The sequence below is a fragment of the Mytilus edulis genome, chromosome 9, assembly GCF_963676685.1.
Source record: "Mytilus edulis chromosome 9, xbMytEdul2.2, whole genome shotgun sequence".
Lineage (NCBI taxonomy): Eukaryota > Metazoa > Mollusca > Bivalvia > Mytilida > Mytilidae > Mytilus > Mytilus edulis.
The window spans coordinates 39,051,495-39,071,885 of record NC_092352.1 but is presented as its reverse complement, the minus strand read 5'-3'; the positions used below and the strand labels follow the sequence as shown (position 1 = coordinate 39,071,885).

General features: G+C 31.6%; 1 protein-coding gene across 1 annotated transcript; it reads right to left on the bottom strand.

Moving 5' to 3' along the window:
- Window positions 1-1,798: 1,798 nt before the first annotated feature.
- Window positions 1,799-17,562, bottom strand: LOC139488296 (uncharacterized). Its single transcript, XM_071273793.1, has 13 exons — window positions 17,502-17,562; window positions 15,466-15,561; window positions 13,436-13,493; window positions 12,408-12,460; window positions 10,525-10,603; window positions 9,365-9,488; window positions 8,819-9,012; window positions 7,353-7,574; window positions 6,487-6,675; window positions 5,970-6,137; window positions 5,480-5,567; window positions 4,125-4,302; window positions 1,799-2,082 (listed from the first exon to the last, which is right to left on the bottom strand). The coding sequence occupies exons 2-13, from the start codon at window positions 15,544-15,546 to the stop codon at window positions 1,906-1,908; spliced, it is 1,611 nt and encodes a 536-aa protein (XP_071129894.1). The 5' UTR covers window positions 15,547-15,561; window positions 17,502-17,562; the 3' UTR covers window positions 1,799-1,905.
- Between the last annotated feature and the right edge of the window lie 2,829 nt (window positions 17,563-20,391).

Here is a 20,391-nt window from a genome sequence, read left to right as displayed (position 1 = left end):
GCCAGGACAAAGTACAAAGACTTATACTGCACGTCAGAATAATGTGTGCAAGTAGCTTTTTAGTGAGCAAACTACCACTTGAATATTTGTTTTATCGGTTTCATTATTTTCAATAAAATATGTTTATTATTTCAGCGTATTGTCTTTTAATTTATCTTGTTTCTTAACAACGATACAAATTGAAATTAAAACAAAATAGAGTACCTCTGGATAGGCCATTTTATCTATCAGAATAAACAACCACGTATTGTTCTGATAGATTCCAGACCCGAGCCAGGTGACCATCTTCATACCACATCTAATTCATATTCTTATAAATACCGGTATCTATATAAAAAAAAAAAGCAGATGTGGTATGATTACCAATGAGTCAACGCTCTTCAAGAGATTTTTGATGAGATTGTTTAGAAATGTCACTGGAAAATACACACATGTGGTGTAGGTTCTGCACCTACAATATACCCCGCTGTTTGTTGGGTTTCGCGTTGCTCGTTCTTTATTTATCTGTTTTTGCACTTTGTTTGTCTTATTGTCTTTTCTTTTTACCATGGCGTTGTCCGTTTATTTTCGATCTTTGAGTTTGACTGTACTTTTTTTGTATCTTTTGCTTCTGTCTTGCCATGACTCGTTTGGCTGTTACGATATACTTGTGTTCAAAATGACCACGGATATTATTTTCCTTCTCAATCCCGTCCTCTTTCTCAACTCGATGTCACCGAAAATTTAAGATTGGATTTTTGCTTATGGTGAGCAATACCAGGATTGCCGCTTTACCAATGATTTATCATTCAAATCCACATACACACAATTTAGAAGATGTGATATGATTGTCAATGACCAAATAACGTAGAAGTGAATCACTATAGGACAAGCTCAAGGCCTTCAACAATGATCAAAACCCAGTCAGCTACAAAAGGCTCTAACATTACAAATGTTAAAGATTTTAATCGAGAAATGCAACTGCCTGATTTATGTACCAAATAATTAACGAAAAACAAATATGATATATAGTAACAAACAATAACTACTGAATAACAGGCTCCCACTTGGCACAAGCGCTTTGAGAATGTGGTGGAGAAAAACTAGTTTGTTATTGCTTAAGAGTAAGTTTATTTAAAGGATCAATAAGTTACCCGTGTCTTATCTTAATTTCCGGGCTTTATAAACAACGTCTCCGTAAAGATTACGAGTTATACATAGATAATGTTCATTGAAATTCAAATCTTTTCTACAAACACGAGCAAAGCGAACTGGTTAAGATGGTGCCAAAGGAAAGTACCACGACATAAAAAGGAAAATGAACAACATTTTTTTTGTCATGGATTTTAGGGTAGAGTTTCCTTTGTGATATATGTATTGAATATACAAAGCTTATCGCTTCGGGAATAGTTTTTTTGTCGCAGAAACCTCAAAATAGGGATAGGGATCCGACGGCGGCGATGTTAGCTACCTTCTTAAAAGCTTTTTGTTTTAGAAGGTGATATGGATGCTTCATACTTTGTATATAGATGCCTATTGTTACGAAGTTTCCGTCTGTCACATTTTCATTGTCCTTGATCTCATTTCATGGATTAATGAACAAGGTTAAGTTTTGGTGGTCAAGTCTATATCTAAGATACTATAAGCAATATGTCTAGTATATTCGGTGTATGGAAGGACTGTATGACAGTTGTTATCCATGCGTTTGATGTCTTTGAACTTTTGATTTTGCCATTTGATTAAGGACTTTCGTTTTGAACTTTCCTCGAAATTCAGTATTTTTGTGATTGTGGTTCCAATATTTGAAAGGTAAGAGGCAAACAGTATCATATTTTATTATAACAATATAAAACTTCATGTAACACGAGACAAAAAATAAATTATTCGATATAAAGCTCTGTACCGATTTAACAGCTTTACCACTAATCATGTGAACCTTGCAATCGATCCTACAATTGTTTTCGTTGGTTTTGATTGTCTATTTAACCAACCGTCATAGTCTTTAATCTGACCACAGGTAGCAATGACGATGTCATCAACGGCCATGTCACTGTCCCAGTAATATGTACTTGTTCCAACTTCAGCTTCAAATATGATATCCATCTACAAGATATAAGGCAAAAAGAAATTAAACATGGTACAGTATATTTAAAACATAGTTCCTGTACAATCTCAACTTGGTAAACTTGCGATCAAAAGTTTGGACTTTTCAACCATCTAAAGTGATCGATAAATCTTTAGTTCAAGGATATAAACCATATGTTTGATCAGGAAACACAACATTTTAGAACTGGAAACTAAAACCCTCTAAACAAGATTTGTCTTGTGCAAAACCAATTTGTTTTCCTAGATGATTATGGATGGCATATTGACCCCAAGTGGCAATTTAAATGCATATTCAGCATGTTCAGAGCAAGAGCATGAAATATTGAAATCAACACTGCTTTGTACTTAGCCGACACTCTGATCAGGATTTTTAACATGGTAGTATTGAAGGTAAAAGAATGCTAAAGAACGTCGCCCTCATCGGACACCAAGCTGAGCAGTTATTGCTCTCACACCTGAATAACTGCCGCGTGATTATGGAAGAAGAATCAAATTCCAATTTTAAAATGTTTAGTTTGGCACGATGAAGTTTTAGCCAACTATCTCCCGCACTAAAGGGTCTAAAAGAAATCGATTTTTGGGTTCAAATATGTTAAATAAGGCAACAGTAGTTTACCAATGTTATGGGAAACAAATATGACTAACAAGAACCATGCGGGAATCACATGAACTTGAACAGGAGCAAGACCTGGTTAGCGTCTCGTGATATGCATTCATCGCAATTTGAGTCATAATGTCCTCTTCGGTAAAGATACATAATAGACCACTATTCTGACAAAAATCATGGACTGAAAACATTTCGCCAATGAGTTTAGGAATTGACATATCGTATCGATGAACCAATTTGTGATAACCACCATAAACCTGTGTTTATGTCAATTTCAGTCTTTTTCCACCGATTGTGTAACATATACTTTGTTACAAAACTCCTTAATGTGAAGATAGATTCAGAAACCTGACATGTATTATGAAATAGCATTTGTAAACATAATATATACTAGACCACTCGCGCCACATCGCGGGTCCGTATCTGAATTTTAAGTACATATGCTTTCTTTAAGCCTTGATATTTAGTATGCGTATTGTAATCTGATAAAGTAATGCTGATTATAATTTTTCTCTTTTTTTAAAATCTTTATTTGAACCCATCCTGATTTTCTTACTACAACTGGAAACTGCCTGTGACAATGAGTGAATTTGGTATTATCAATCCCTTTATATTGACGAAGCTATGTGATTCTAACCCGTGTATATACATATCACAAAAACATCGTTCAGTGATGCAACTGACAGAGACGGAACGTACAATCTGAAACGCATTCGACCAGAACTTGTTAATTATTGGCAATATTAATCATTGGAAAACATTGTCCTGGATGGGTGTTACTTTTTATCAATACTTTTGTCCCATATATGTTATATGTAAAGTTGAAATGTAAAGATGAATTCGTTGATCCGTCGTTTTTATGTCATGCCGACTAGCAGATTAACTCTTGTGATTTGAGTAGTATTAGTTAAATGTTTATTGAAGTTGATAGGTATATATATGTTGAATGTGTGTTGAAAAACGCATGTATTTCTTTTACCAATGAACTAGCTTTATGTTATAATGTAAAGCTCAGGAATTCTGTTAACCCAAATACGAGTTTACCAGGTAACTAGGTTTACACAAATTTGTATATACTAGTTAAGTAACGAACATGCATACCAACTTGATCGAACAAATTCTTAATTATAATTTCATGACAACTATTTTATTGTTTGTTTTCCATTAAATGAAGGGAAGAAAGGTCATCCGTTCCAAACAAATATTAGTCAAAATAATAAAGTCGTTGATCTTGAAGCACGTGTAACCTCTTTTTTTGCTTTCTAGAAAGCGTTACTGGAGTCTCGAATGTGTACTCTAATGCAGTATAACCCGGTTTCAGCATATACAATTTTGAAATATATTGACTTGAATCTGGTCAGCAGTTATTAATTTACACTGGTATTGATGCTTCCTCTAAACATTGGTATACAACTGCTGCATAACTATTTACCTTTGCTCTCATTCCATATGGCCCAGTTATTTCTGTTAAAATTAGTTGTCGCTTCCAATCCGTTGAACTTATTTCGTTATCATGCCATATCTTTTTCTCACGTGTACCTCTATTTTGTGATGCAAACACCCTAAGCGAACCAGGAACTATGCCTTTACCATATTTATGTATATAAAATCTGAAATATTCAAGTACTATAACTGTTCATACCTCTTTTAACCATAAGTTGTGGTATTATAACCTAAAAATTGCACATAGTTCAGTATATATTGAAAACAGTTTGAAAGATAAATGTAGAAATATTTCGATATCAAATTATTTTTGTTTCGTCTTGACGCAGTCAAAAAAACGAGACCTGCGTCGTCAACAATGTATTAGTCTGTGATGAGGTCTTGTTTATGGTGAACCAAAAGTGGTACATCAACGGTATTTGGTATGCCGTTGTATAAGCGTTGGCTCATCTCATTTCCATGGAGATAATTTGTCTATACCCTCAGTCATAGTCTATTGACATTGAAACTTTTGTCAGTGTGATTAGGTAAGTTCATGGGGAACCACTAGTAATAGGTCAATAATATTTGGTATGCAGTTGTATAAGCATTGGCATATCTCCTTTCCATTGAGATTATTTCGCTCAACCCCTTAAGTCATTGTCTATTTACTTTGAAACTTTTGCATAGTTTACAAGTTTAGTTTACAAGTTAATATTTAATGTTTGTGTTTGCATAAAAGGAACAACTTATAATAAGGCTATGGTATTTGGTATGCAGTTGTATTAGCATTAGCACATCTCATTTCCTTGGAGATTGTTTAGCCATGTACCATCAGTCATCGTTTTTCGACTTTGAATATTTGCATAAGTTACAGGTTTAAAGTATTGCTATTTTAATTTCATCATTTGCATCATCAAAATTATAAAAAAGGCGAGACATATATCTTTGTGATAACAGTTTATTTAATTATTTTTTACTTGGAAAAACTAAGTTCTATCAATTTGTTGGTATTGTGTTAGGCCATGTAAATTTTTTTTCAAGGAATGTATAGTTTATTTCATTAACTTCTTTGTAATGGCGTTATAATTTAACCGAAATGTACAGATTATATCAGCAACATTATTAATCTGTATACAGATAATGCAATATCTTTTTGACAAGTCTTTACACAAGCAACTGAATATTGTCTGTTTAAATTCATTTATAGATCGGCACTAACAAACATAACTACAGTTTAAATTCATTTATATCCCAACTAAAAGATTAATATCCGTAATTGTTTTTGTGATTTAGCGTCATGACCTTGTTAAACACTTTATTGTTCTCATCAACCTTTGATTTGAATTGTTAAAAATGACTTACGACATACAGATTCCAGGCGGAATATCAAAAAGTCTCATTCTGAATTTTTTCCCTCTGTTCTGAGAACTCTCAATATACATATAATAACCTGAAATACATAAAATCACTTAAAAAATCTGTCTTCATTAGTAGGTTTCTCTAAAGTAATATATTTTGCAGGAAAAATTCCCCATTGACTGCTCAAGTTTAACGCATAAGAAAGCAAGTATCATGAGCTGCTTGTCAATTATTACATGTAAAAGATTGAAATATTGTTTACTGATATCAAAAAGTAAAATCACAAGAATACTGAATTCCGAGGAAAATTCAATATGGAAAGTCCCAAATCAAATGACAAAATCATTGCTCAAACACATCAAACGAATGGATAAGAACTGACATATTCCTGACTTGGTAGAGGCATTTTCTTATGTAGAACATGGTAGATTGAACCTGGTTTTAAAGCTAGCTAAACCTCACAGTTGCATCAAATTTCATATTGTAAACATACCGTCTGACGTTTCCCATGTATGATCAAAGACGGGCCCTGTTTGATCTGTATCTGTTGTTCCACTATGTCGTATCCATTCTCCATATTGGTATCTATTATTCACCGAGTCCGAAGCCCACTGACACTTATCTTTGTCAAAATTGCAATATATATTTGTGGCACTGGATCCTATGTAAACAAGTAATAAACCTGTTCTTTACTTTATAAAAGTTATAAGAAAGTATATATAAAAAAAAATTGTTAACCAGTAAATAACCGCTTATTAAACGCCTCGAACGTAAATACCAGTATATTTTATTCGCTCAAAATGCGAGTTTTGTCTTTTTGTCTACAGCTAGAGTTACGCTCCAATCAACTTTGAAAAGTTAAACAGGTAAAATAAATTACTAAGTTAATTATTGAGGATATAAATTCTGAAGTATACAGCTAAGCTGGGTAATCAAGACAATTGAAATTCAAGAATTTTTCGAATTATCAACGATGATAATGGCAGCTTTTATAAATAACGGTAACTTACCCAAGCAGTATGGATCGTCACCTGACCATTTTGCGTCGTTCCTACAGAATCTTTCTGGTGATCCTACCATTGTGTAATGGTTCTTGCAGGAGTATCGTACTTTTGAACCCGTAATTGGAAAATTCCCGAGTTTTACCACAGGGTTACCATATATGTGTATGACTGGCTCAGCACATACTTTCGGGTTCCCTGTATTAAAGAACGCATACACATTCTATAGTCATGCGTTTTTAGAATGATTAATGCTCAAGGTTATGGTTTGGCGCCAAAAGTATTGAGGTTTTTGTTGTAGTCGTGGACGTTCAATAGAAAAATATAATTTTCAAATGTTTATATATAGAATAGTGATTGACCATTTTTGTTTTCGGATTTCTATGTAGGTCTCGACGCTTTTACTGTTAGTGGTGTAGGCTTTACCTTGAGTTACAGGTTTCCATAAAATTATTGACTGATGCATATGACTTTTAGATTTCTCTAAATGTTGATCTATTTGTGCGGATTCTAACCCTGACGACCTTTCTGGTTTCGTTTTGTTTTTAGTTCATGCGATTGATGATATTTGCCTTCTGTTATAAATTAAGATGTATGATATATCAACTATATGTAGGTCTATTAAAATTTAAGGTTCCTTTTATATTTCATCATTCGTGCAAATGTGTAGCGAATCACTTTCTCTGTTATACAAAACGTATTCCTTTGTTTGAATTCTTTAAGGTCGTGTCCAAATAATGAGAAATTCACTAACAAAATTTATAGATAACTCGATGCAATAATACTTTTTACGCTTTCGTCTTAATGTCAAAAATGATTCTCATTTATAATATATTTTTGTTACTGATAATTGAAAGCTATTTGTCTTTACATACCACATTGGTATAACTGGTGAATGCCTTTGATATCTACATCAGACAGGTATTTTCTTTGTCCAATATCATGCATTTCTATATGTTGTGTTGGTTCAAATGTGGGTTTTTGTCTGTCCTTTGCGAAAGTTCTTGTAGAATAATGCATTATTGAATAATAATCATACTTCTTGTCATTCATACCAGTTTCAGTTATGTCCATCTTTTCGTAGTCATAATGGTGATCTAAAAGAAAAGAAGAAAACTTTCTGGTAGATAATTTTAATAAAATACAAATTTGAATAAAACAGAGTATTCACATGATGTAATTCATTCCCTTTAGATATAAGAAAGAGATAATAGTAGGTTACATGAGTAAAGAATTATAAAAATTCTTAAAGTTTAATTTCTTAAATTTCAAAGGACAAATGGGATGTATGCAAACATTGTCTTTATAATAAAAAAAAAAAAAATAAAAAAAAACCCAACAGTTTAACTAGAGCCGAATGGTCGATTCTGAAAACGAAATCACTAAGCTATATACAAATGACTATACTACAAAGGACAGTAACTCTTAACAACTGATCAGTACACAAGTTTAATTGTGTGAAAGGAATAGAAGGATAACTCAATTGACCCTCAATCTTTAAATAGGGAATCGAGAAAAGGAAAAAAAAAAGTAAAGAGAAAAAATGAGACAGAAGATACTAAATAGACGATAAAAGCATTAGATAAAAAATAACAAAAGATGTTTTTTCTTTCTGCTTGAATCAATCTGACGAAATAAGCCCTTTTTATAGTTTTTTTCTTGTAATTTACTGTTAAACCACTGCCAAATGATGGGGGGGGGAGGGTTTGTGTCAGTAAATATGTTTATCCCCCCAAATTGTTTTTGTGCCTGTTCCAAGTCAGCAGCCTGTAGTTCGATAGAAGGTGACATTAATCTACCCGATAGTGATTAAAACAACGCATCAGTTAACTACATAGATAACACAATCAAAAATAAAATTCCTGAAATGATGATTGATTGTTGATTCGAAAAAAACTTTCCTTACAAGAGAAAATGTAACTCTTGTCATAATTTTGTCATTTTTGAAGAGGCCACGTCTCAAAAAGGTGAAACAGCAAAAAAGGGGATTACCATACACAAAATACTGAACTGGAACCAACAAATTCGGAACAACACGAACAAGGTTAACAAACAAGATTTTGTCATTGAAATATTTGAAGCTGGCCTAGCCAAACTAAATCGCTTTGCTATTAAACACTTATACTAATTTACCATCTTGGACCCTACAACTAGGGTAAATATATATAAACTAGAATCTGTGCAAAAACAATCTGGGCGATTCTTTCTAAATAACTACAGCAGAAGCGGTGGCGTATCAATAAGATAGATTATAATAAAGACATTATTCATAAGAATGATTAATGTCAAATTGTAATCTATCTTGTACATAAGTGACATTTATATATATAAAACAGTCTACCTGGCTGAACATTGTCGAAGTTCACTCTTATATATTGATCTCTATCTGGACGTGTATGTTCATGCCAGAATCCGAGTGTGTGCATAATTTCATGCAAAATAGTACCATTAAACATGGTTGTATGATATTTAAAACAGTGGACATCAATAGATAGAACTTGAGGGCCGCCTATTCTACCAACTTCACTGTAACACCTATAAGTAAATAAGAAACATATGAATTCAGATTTATAAACTGAGCTAAATTTTGTATAAGATAGATTATAATTAAGACATTATTCATAAGAATGATTAATGTCTAATTGCAATCTATCTTGTACATAAAATGACATTTATATATATAAAAAAAGTCTAAGTAGTACTTTAGCTTGCATAATTATACTGTAGTATTTTATATTAACATTTTTTTCTACTTTGAATAGAGTTTTACCTCTTAGTGTCTATTATAAAAATTACTCAATTTATTTAGATGTTTGATAACTACTAAAGCTACCATTATAGATATTAAAAAGGCATACTAAAGTTTTTTTTTATAGACACTACATACCCTCCTGCCTTCGCTATATAAACGTAATCCTTTTCAGTTGTTCGCGGAGTAAAGATAATACACCTGCCTGTTAAGGACATAACCCTTTCGAATGTTGTCAATATAAAGTTGCTTTCCTCAGCAGCTAAATGATAAAAGAGGAAAAGATCGATGTTATAATAAAGCGAGACTTTCAAATCTTTTGAATTTACTGTATTAAAGTATTTATCAACCTCGTGTCCATGCCAACGAATAATTTCAAGGAACATTTGTAAACATTTTGATTGAATAACCAAAGTATAACCAATAAGCACTTTATATTAATACTCTACGTGCATGCAATATACTATTTACTGTCTCATTTAAAAACATATTTTGGAAGATTTAAAAATATCGTAAAATATATAAGGCTTTCAAATGAATTGATATTGAATTTGTCATAATACTAATAATTTTGTCCGTGAAAAGCTGAACGAGATTCTTGGAAACTGATTAAACGCGAATTAAGAAATTTTTGTCTTCTTTTTTTTTTTTTTTTTTTTTTTTAAAGTAAATCATGTTTTATTGATGGTTTTCACGTTTGTTAGCGGAAACATGTCTTCTGTCAGTGTGGATTATACGCACACTATGGAAACAATGCTCGTACGTGTACGAAGTTGTTCAGTTTGATGTCAATGTGTGTGTATGGTTACCTTTCTGACGCGAATAAAAATGTCTTATTTACTGCAGATAAATTATTTAAACAATATGTAATTGACAGCCAACTCTAAATAGGTATATGATTGTATAGTAACAGCTGTTAGTATAATGCTAGTAAGTTAACGGTTTGGTTTGCTTTCTTAATTTGTATGTATTAACGTTTGCTCAAGCATTGTAATTACAATAGACATCTGCAAAGAATATAAGAAGGCGGAGTTAAATGTGTATACAGGTAAATTTGATTATTTGATAATGTCCAATCAAATTTTTATATAACGTATATAGGTTTAACTCCGCCTTTTTATATTGTTTTCAGATGTCAATCTTAATAACAATGCTTTAGCAAACATAAAAGCAAACCTTTAACTTTCTAACATTAGGATTACAGCTGTAAGATGGTCATAAAGTATTACTGAAAAGGGTAATTTTTATTAAAGAAATATTTGCTGACAAATTTTTAAATATTATATGTATAAACTTACTGTAGTTGTTCTGTATAAAAACATATGGAATTTTGTTCACTGTCCATGTTTGTTGATAATTATTCACAGACTGGCGAGTCTACAATTAGATAAAAGATACCAATAGGAATCCACAACTCGAATGAATTTTTCTCGAGCCTGCGACTATTGTCGCAGAAAGTTCGACATAGGGATAGTGATCCGGCGGAGGCGGCGGCGGCGGCGGCGGTGTTAGCTCTTTTCTTATGAGCTTTATATTTTAGAAGGTTGAAGACCTGGATACTTCATCCTTTGTATATGGATGCCTCATGTTACGAAGTTTCTGTCAGTCACATGTCCAATGTCCCTGACCTGATTTTCATGGTTCAGTGACTACTTGAAAAAAGTTAAGATTTTTTGTTATGTTAAATTCTCTCTTATTATAAGTAATAGGATAACTATATTTGGTATTTGTGTACCTTGCAAGGTCCTCATTCCCGTTGATAGTTTTCACTTGACCTTGACCTCATTTCATGGATCAGTGAACAAGGTTAAGTTTTGGTGGTCAAGTCCATATCTCAGATACTATAAGCAATAGGTCTACTATGTTCAGTACATTAAAGGACTGTAAGGTGTACGTGTCCAACTGACAGGTGTCATCTGACCTTGACCTCGTGTTCATGGTTCAGTGGTTATAGTTAAGTTTTTGTGTTTTGGTCTGTTTTTCTTATACTGTAAGCAATAGGTCTACTATATTTGGTGTATGGAATGATTGTAAGGTGAACATATCTACCTGGCAGGTGTCATCTGACCTTGATCTCATTTTCATCGTTCGAAAGTTAGAGTTAAGTAATTAGTTCTTGAGTTTTGTCTTTTTTTCTAATACTTTTTGCAATAGGTCAACAATATTTGGTGTATGGAATATTTTATGATCTATATGTCAGTCCTGCAGGTTTGATTTGACCTTGACCTCATTTTCACAGTTCATTGAGCAGTGTTAAATTTTTGTGTATTGGTCTGTTTTTCTTAAACTATAAGCAATAGGGAAACTATATTTGTTGTATGGAAGAATTATAAGCTGTTCATCACTACATGCCTGCCTGGCATGGTTCATCTGACCTTGAACTTATTTTCATGGTTCATTGGTCAATGTTCAGTTTTTCTTTGTTAATATTAAGTAACATTACTTAACATTAACAAAATGACAGTTGTAATAAAGCTTTATATTTAGGACTATCAAAATAATATCAATGATTAGTAAAGGAGGCGAGACATTTTAGCATATGCACTCTTGTTTACTTTAAGAGAACTAATTTACGTATGAGTATGACTGTTTTGATTTGAGCGTCACAGTCGAGTCTTATGTAGACGAATCGTGCGTCTGGTGTATCAAATTATAAGCCTGGTACCTTTGATAACTATTTGCTATATTGGTGGTAAACATTTAGAAATTACGATGTTTATCATTATACTGATAAGATATTATGAATAAAGTATTTGTGCAACTTTTAAAGTCGTCATGTGGATGCTTTAACATTTATGTATTTAAAACAAAACAAAAATGAAACCACATAAATACTGAACTCGGACGAAAATTCAAAACGGAAAGTCTCTAGTTAAATGACAAGATCAAAGGCTAAATACATCAAACGAATGGACAATAACTGTCATATTCCTGACTTGGTACAGATTTTTCTTATGTAGAAAATGGTTGATTAACCCTTGTTTTATAGCTAGCTAAACCTGTCGCTTGTATGACAGTCGCATAAAATTCAATTATATTGACTACGATGTAAGAACAAAACAAACAGACATAATAGGTAAAAATGTCCAAAATAGGGGTATAGCAGTTAAAATTGTTTTTATTATCTTAATCACTCTAAGTTGTTATACTTGTTTATATCTTATCCCATTGAGTTACTTACTTTACAACCTTTACGAACAATATCACCCTCCGTTAAACATTTTATATTTTTTCCTGGAATGACAAAAGTGTTTGTATTGATGATAATAGTATAGTTTGAATATGTTCTACACATAAGCTATAGATTAAGAAATGAACAAACTGTTGACGCAGAGATATGGTTCGTGTTTATAATTTTGATGGTATAATGCAAATGTCGAAATTGAAATGGTAATATTAAAACATGTAAACCGTGCAGATCATCCAAAGCCAAAGAACCATGATTGATAATGATCACCAAACCAAATAACTTTCATAGAAATGAGAAATTTTAATGCGTATAAAACTACATACCAAATACCATTGACTTATCATAAGTTAATCCCTTTAACAAACCTTAAAATAAACTGTACCTTGTAAACTGCGTTAAATTCTCAAAGTCAATAAACAATTTAAATAATTGCACCAAAAAATATAGCTGCAACTCCCTTTGAAAATATTGCAATAGTGGACGGTATTAGTTGTTCCATTTACGCTCATTTGATTTATATAGTATCAATATTGAATCTAATGATCTGTGTATTAATTGTTTTGCTGTTTTGTCTCTTGCGGTGTAAACTCAAAAACTGATAGAAGTTGATGAACCAGGGGTATGTGAAAGAACGGCTCATCCGTTTTCTAAAAAAGTTCATTGGAAGGCACCATGACCTTATTGATCACCTTCGCATGTACACGATGGTCTTAAAGATTGATTCTGTGTACTGACGTTGTTTATCATCTTCTTAACGTTATAATATTCTTTTATTTGTCTCTATGAATGTTACCTTTACTGGATAGGTTTTTTTTGTTAAATCAATTTGACGTGGCTCTGTTCTTATACATCATTATTTAAAAGATCTTATGAAATCATTTGAGTTGTTTAAGAAGAATCATGTATTGGAACCGTTAAAATTTAGGCAAGAGATACTAACCAAAATCCTTTGTAGCAAAACAAAAAGTGCACGATGCAAATGATGATAGACGATTTTAACGTTAACAAGAATATCTTACCAATATTCTGTTCATGTATTGTAGGATCATCTTTTAATTCACCTGGATATGAAGGGTCCTGAAATATATGTTATTCATATTATGTTTCATTCACAAATTATAGCTGTTTACTCAATTCTAAATTATGAGTGAACGAAGAAGATATTAGGTAAACATTAAGCCATTACCGAACAATATAGGTTAATCGAGGTAAACACCAAGAAAGAGAGATCACCAGGTGTTCAATAATGGACAAGATTGTGTATGCGTTGTTTGACAAGATATTTATCATCTGGATTGTCCATAAGTGTTAAATGCATTCACAAATATTCCATAATATCTGATGATAAATGTTTAAAAAAAACATTTAGAGACCGCGGCAAAATCTGTCAAAATTCTTTCTACTACTAAAGGGTGTTTAACGACTTTTGCTACCCACAAGGGTCTTCCATGGTCGATACAATGATACTTGATAATGAACATACATATTTATGTGGTTGGTGAAACTAGAAAAGATACGTACTTATATACGAACAAGTAAAAACATTAACTTCATATACAGAATTGTGACAGCACAATATTTGGAAATGTAGCCAGATTATTTGTTCAATGTTCAATTTCCTTTAATAATACATTTATGTATGCATGTTGTTGTTTTTTTTTCTTTTACAAAATTAGCTTAACTTAATAACTATTTTAGGACTAAATTCGTTTTTTTTTATATTCCTCTCTGATCCGACACATCACTGATTAGTTACTAGAGCCAAATAAGGACTTTCTAAAATTTTATTTAAATTCAAGATAACGAATAATTCCTGAGCATGGATTAAAATCGTTATCAGGAAGTTTATACTTCTTTTATCATGGATAGAATTTGTAATAATTAGTCTTTGGAAAACGTAAACACAATACCTTTTTATTTGTGATCACGATTTAAATTACCTTTCACGAATTACAACAACATAACCTGAAAATCCATGTAACGAATTTCTTATTTAGTAATAAATATTTTGATACGTGATCACTCACAAATTATGCAATTCATAATTAATAACGGTTATAATCTGTGTTATCAACATTTTTATAAATTTCTTGATCTCAAATTCAAATTGTATTTTTGGATGTTCCTAAATTTGCTTCTGTAACTTTATGACAGATTGGTATGATTTTTTAGCGTTGTTCAAAGAAGATGGAACTGTGGCATTTTCCTTAATTTTAAGGTTTATCAAGGCAAATATGTTTCACAAAAATTTGAAAATAAAACTACAGGTATATGACAGACAAATGTAGTCTGAGCATCTGCATGGAGACTATTCTTTAAGTTTATTCTGCACGAAACCATAAATTTCAATCTTCTAGTAAGCATATTATGATAAATGAAAATATGAATAAATATCATTATTATTATTTAACTAAACATCAAAATATAATTTCCGATCTTTTGTAAAGTTATTCACTTCATATATATAAAAAGAAGATGTGGAATGATTGCCAATGAAACAACTCTCCACAAAGGACCAAATGACACAGAAATTAACAACTATAGGTCACCGTACGACCTTCAGCAATGAGCAAATCCCATATCGCATAGTCAGCTATAAAAAGCCACGAGATGACAATGTAAAACAATTCAAACGAGAAAACTAACTTTATGTAATTTATGTAAAAAATGAACGATACACAAATATAGTATTTTTCAAAGAAAACAAGGAATTTAAAGATTCTATTGCTTGTACCTGAATGTATTGTCATAATATCATGTCATGTTATGACACTGCCTTTGCAATTGTTTTAGATCATTCATAATAATTGAATAAAAACTTGGAATATATATAATATGGTACTTAAAACACTGCTTCAAGTGAAAATAGCAATTAATGCTTCAAATTAAAATGCCAGTCACATAAACTAACTGAACATTTTAAATGTAATAGTATTTTTGTACATTGAAATATTTGTATGTCATTTTATATTGTTTTACAACTATTCATAGCAGGTGGAGCCATTCTTTTTCAATTTAACATTTAGGTTCAAATGTGTAAAGTATTTACCTCAGTATCTGTTGGACGACTATGAATGTAAACAGAACACAAACATAACACAGCGAAGATTAATTCGACCGTCGTCTTCATTTTTCGAGGCTCTATCTACAAAACAAGGAAAGGAAAGCAGCTTCTTATAGTGCAATTATTCAGACAGTAATCATGATAAGGGATACCCCTACGACAAGCGATGTCCGGCTCAAAGCCTACATTTAAGAAATTCCATGTCAAATGTCTTGTTTACATACACAAAGATAACGGAAGTTCATCTCGTCGTCAATCTAAAATTATGGCTTGTTATGTATTGTGTACTATTATTTGTCTTTTTTTCTTTCTTCTTTTTTAACCATGGCGATGTTAGTTTATTTTCGATCTATGCATTTCAATGGTCCTCTGGTATATTCCGCCACTTTTTATCACTATATTTTATTCTCTTTTAAATCTCTTGCGTTATTATAGGACTATATTTCTATGTCTTAAGAATAAATAGTACATTTGTTGAGGAATCATACATGCATTCAAAAATACATAAATGAATACGTTCAAAGAATTTAGATACTTACATGTGAAATAGTATTCATTTTAGATTTTCCATTAGAATGTATATGTGATAAATCGGCAGACTTTCATGAGTCTTTTCCAAGATGCTTTTCTGGTGACCATTTATCAACAAAATACCTTTTTTGATACAATAGATATACAGCATGCTACGTGTGGGAAGATTTTTATGCAAAAGTAAATTACAGATGTTCAAATCCCCTGAATTGATTAAAAGAAAGATAACAAAACTATCATGTTTAGTCTTAGATGCATGATTTTTTCTTAGTTGTTAGTGGATTTGAGCTAGCTGTCAGATAACTGCGAGTACTCTCAGATCTGTTTTTGTGTAGGGATGTATAAGTACCCGGACACGTCCACTTGTATTTGTGTCAATCTGATGAGTTAAGCCTTTTTCAATTGATTTTTTTTAGTTCGTTCTTATTCTGTACTGTTATACCACTGTCCCAGGTTAGATGGAGGGTTGGGATCCCGTTAACATGTTTAACCCCGCCACATTATTTAGGTATGTTCCTGTCCCAAGTCAGGAACCTGTAATTCAGTGGTTGTCATTTGTTTATGTGTTTTTTTGTTCATTTTTTTTTATATAAATAAGGCCGTTAGTTTTCTCGTTTGAATTGTTTTACATTGTCTTATCGGGGCCTTTTATAGCTGACTATGCGGTATGGGCTTTGCTCATTGTGGCCGTACGGTGACCTATAGTTGTTAATGTCAGTGTCATTGGGGTCTCTTGTGGACAGTTGTCTCATTAGCAATTATACCACATCTTCTTTTTTATATCAAGAAAAAATTGAAATGGAAAGTCCTTTAATAAATAGCAAAGTCTTTTAACAAATGGCAAATTCAAAAGCTCAAACACATCAAACGAATGATACGAAGTAACTAACAAAAATAGAGGGCCTCGCATGATCTATAACAGCAGCGTGATCTGATGTGTCGACAGTGTATTATAAAACGTAAAATCACAGAAATACTGAGCTCCGAGGAAAAATACATAGGGTTACAGCAGTCAATATTGTGTTATAATCTATACTTATATTCAACTCAAAATATTTCATTATTCTAATTTTAAGGACTACTACTACTACTACTACTACTACTACTACTACTACTACTACTACTACTACTACTACTACTACTACTACTACTAATAATAATAATAATGATAATAATATAACTGATCATAAGGATTATTTAAATAATTTATGATATCAAATACACTATCACTGTATATTGTTATAACTTTTTGTAACACGATATATTTCCTGTTTTACTAGTTTTGCATCCATTATATATAATTTTTAGTTTAATTTATTATCTTTTAGATTATTCCGTATTAGCTAGGTCAATTATACAAAATAATTCCAATTATCAAAATTTGCATTATTAAAAATATGTATCATCATCATAATTTTCATCATGACTATCGTCATAATCTATCAAAAAACAATGTTTAATAATATTTTAATAGGTATATTATTACTTACATCAATATCAAAGATGAACACCAGGTATCAAATAATAGAACTAATTATAATGTGTTTTTATTTTGGTTTTGAACTGCTGATAAAAATATTTGTATTAAATCATTCCACGTGCTCTGAGGGGGTGGGTACAAAAAGAGGAAACCAATACGAGTGCTTGAATATTGACGTAACGTATGTTCTTTTGAATACCCAGGTATCTCGTCAAAATATAATTTATCAATGACATACTTTATCACAACTTTATTTTTAAGCTGTCAATGTTTAGGTCTAGTCTATATACACATTCAAATAACTCTCCATTATTTACAAAACTCGGTTGATTGTAGGTGGTAAACAATCATTTGTCAAAAATGTTTTATAACAGTTTGAAATTTATGTTTCTATTCGATGCTTTATCACGTCCCATCTTTTACAATTTTCTGTATAGTAATTAAGAATTTTGTTCACTTTTCTATAAACTATGTGACTTTTTTGTTTATTGCCAGAGATCCAGTACAAATACGAAATGTGGGGTCTATATTTCCTGTTCAACCTCCGAATTAACCGTAAATAGACAAGTGTTTTCTTAAATAACAATGCTTTGTGTATATCGTTAAAGGAAAATTGATGCTCTTTAATGTATTTATTTGATAAGAATGTGATCTTATTTGAATAATCTGAATATGAATTAATCTCAACATGTAGGTTATCAGGTGTTCAACATTTTTATTTTTTCTCCCTTGGTCGCTAAATTTTAAACTATTTAAAAAAAAGTTTTTTTTCATATATCTTAATGGTAATATTTATTTGTATTTCAATTTACTACAAGCATGCACATACTTATACTATCTTTATTCCCTGATAGTTTTCTGCAAAAACATTTTAGATTTCTTGAAGCAATGATCATTAAAACAGGATTCTAAGTCTAAAGTTCAATTCAAACTATAAAAAAAAATACTAGTAGATTTTAAATTTGAGCAAATATGAAACTAACTATTCATATTTTCTATTAGTTTACGAAAAGTTTATTCTATACTGCCTTAAATTTAAGTATATTTCCCCTTTTACTTTGCATCACTTTAATAGATCAAATAGGAAAATCCAATGATTGTTATGTTTCAAAACGTGTTATGTTTTGTAGTCACCTGGACAAAAAGTCAAAAGATCTTCACTTTTCATTCGTGGTCTGTCGTCGACCTCATCTGTTTAATATGCAAAAATCATGTCATCTATTCTACAGGGCATCATTGTACTATCATGTATATAGAGAAAAATAAACCGATATGGATTAAAATTTTCGTAATATTGAGATCTTCTTACTGTCCATTTTACGTCAAAAATGTCGGAGCACTTCCTGTGTAAGAATATACCTTAATTGACAAATTTTAAATGTTTTTCCATTTATGTCTATCATCTTGAAAACTTTAATACTAATAGATAGGTTGACACTTTAATTAGGATAAATGACCAGCAAGACAAGATATACAAAAACGACTAGAAGAATGGATTTATCGGTCGACTCCTTATGAGACTTATTGTCCTTATATGATTTTGTTTTTCTGCCATTTTATGTATTTTGGGCAAAAAAGAAAGAAAGAGGGAAAATGTAAATGTTCCGGACCATATAAGTATTTGGACCATACCCGTATGGTCATGACCATATGCGTATACTCATATGGTCGAACGATATGAGTATATACTCGTATGGGTATTAACGGACATACCATATGAGAATTTTGACCATATAGGTATTTTTTTTCAAATAGGCATAATAAACGTTTCAAAAATGCAATAAACTTTATCTAAAAAAACCAATGATGGTTACATGACAATGCATTAATTTAAAGACTACGTTAAAATTAAATATTGATGCCAAAGTCTATTTTCATCGCTTATTACATTCTTGTATTGAAGCTTATGGTGACATTTACTTCCTCACGGTAACATAACTTTTTTTACATTTTCGCTTCATGGGTATGCATGATCTTTTTCAGTTACACTTTTTGTTTGCAAGTGAAAAGATAGCCTTCTTTGCAGCTGCGTGCAGTTCTGCCGAGGTTTTGAGTTATTTCGATGTGTCTACGGTGTTTATGAAGCTCTAGATTTCAAATATGGTAATATGACTACAATACACCATATTCACAAAACAACTTAAAGAAACTATGTTCCTTTCCAGTGACTTCTTGTGTTAATTGAGAAATTTTTGGAAGTTATCTTTTCAAGTCCACATATTGCTATTCACTCGTAATAACAAATCGGTAATGGACATCGGTTTGAAATGAGTTTATTACAGTTTTGACTAGGAAGTAAAATTAACTATGTGAAACTTCTTATTTTTATTTAGTTAATCTCTTTATTATAATATGATAATAAAATGACCTATATGATAGCGTCCTCTTAATGAACAGTTATACCATATGAAGATTTTAGAAGTATTCAGAGTAAACTGAAACAGAGTGTTAATTACCCCGACCATATGCGTACGCTCGGACCATACGATTATAGGAACATAAACACAAACTATGATTACAAATACAAATGAAGAAAACACAGATTTTTGTCATGAATTTGATTCTAGTCCACAGTGTTTGAGAGTGTCCTTTGTTGACGTTGCGAATAGACCTTGGTAAGCGACACATGCTGTTTTGGACCTCTAGTCCTTTCACCATGTAATGGCAAAACAAAACTCCAGGAAAGGATGTTTTCATGTCGTTACCAAACATCTGTGTAATGATAATATTGTATTCAGTTTGTAACATTTCCTCGTTAAGTGCAGAATTATCGTTGGCATATGCTCAAACCGGATTCAAAGATTGCGAATATGAACTAGCATTTGGCTTTAACGTAAATAGGTAAGAGATTAATACTATTTATATCTGGGTTCATATTGTCGTTTCAGTTATATTATTAA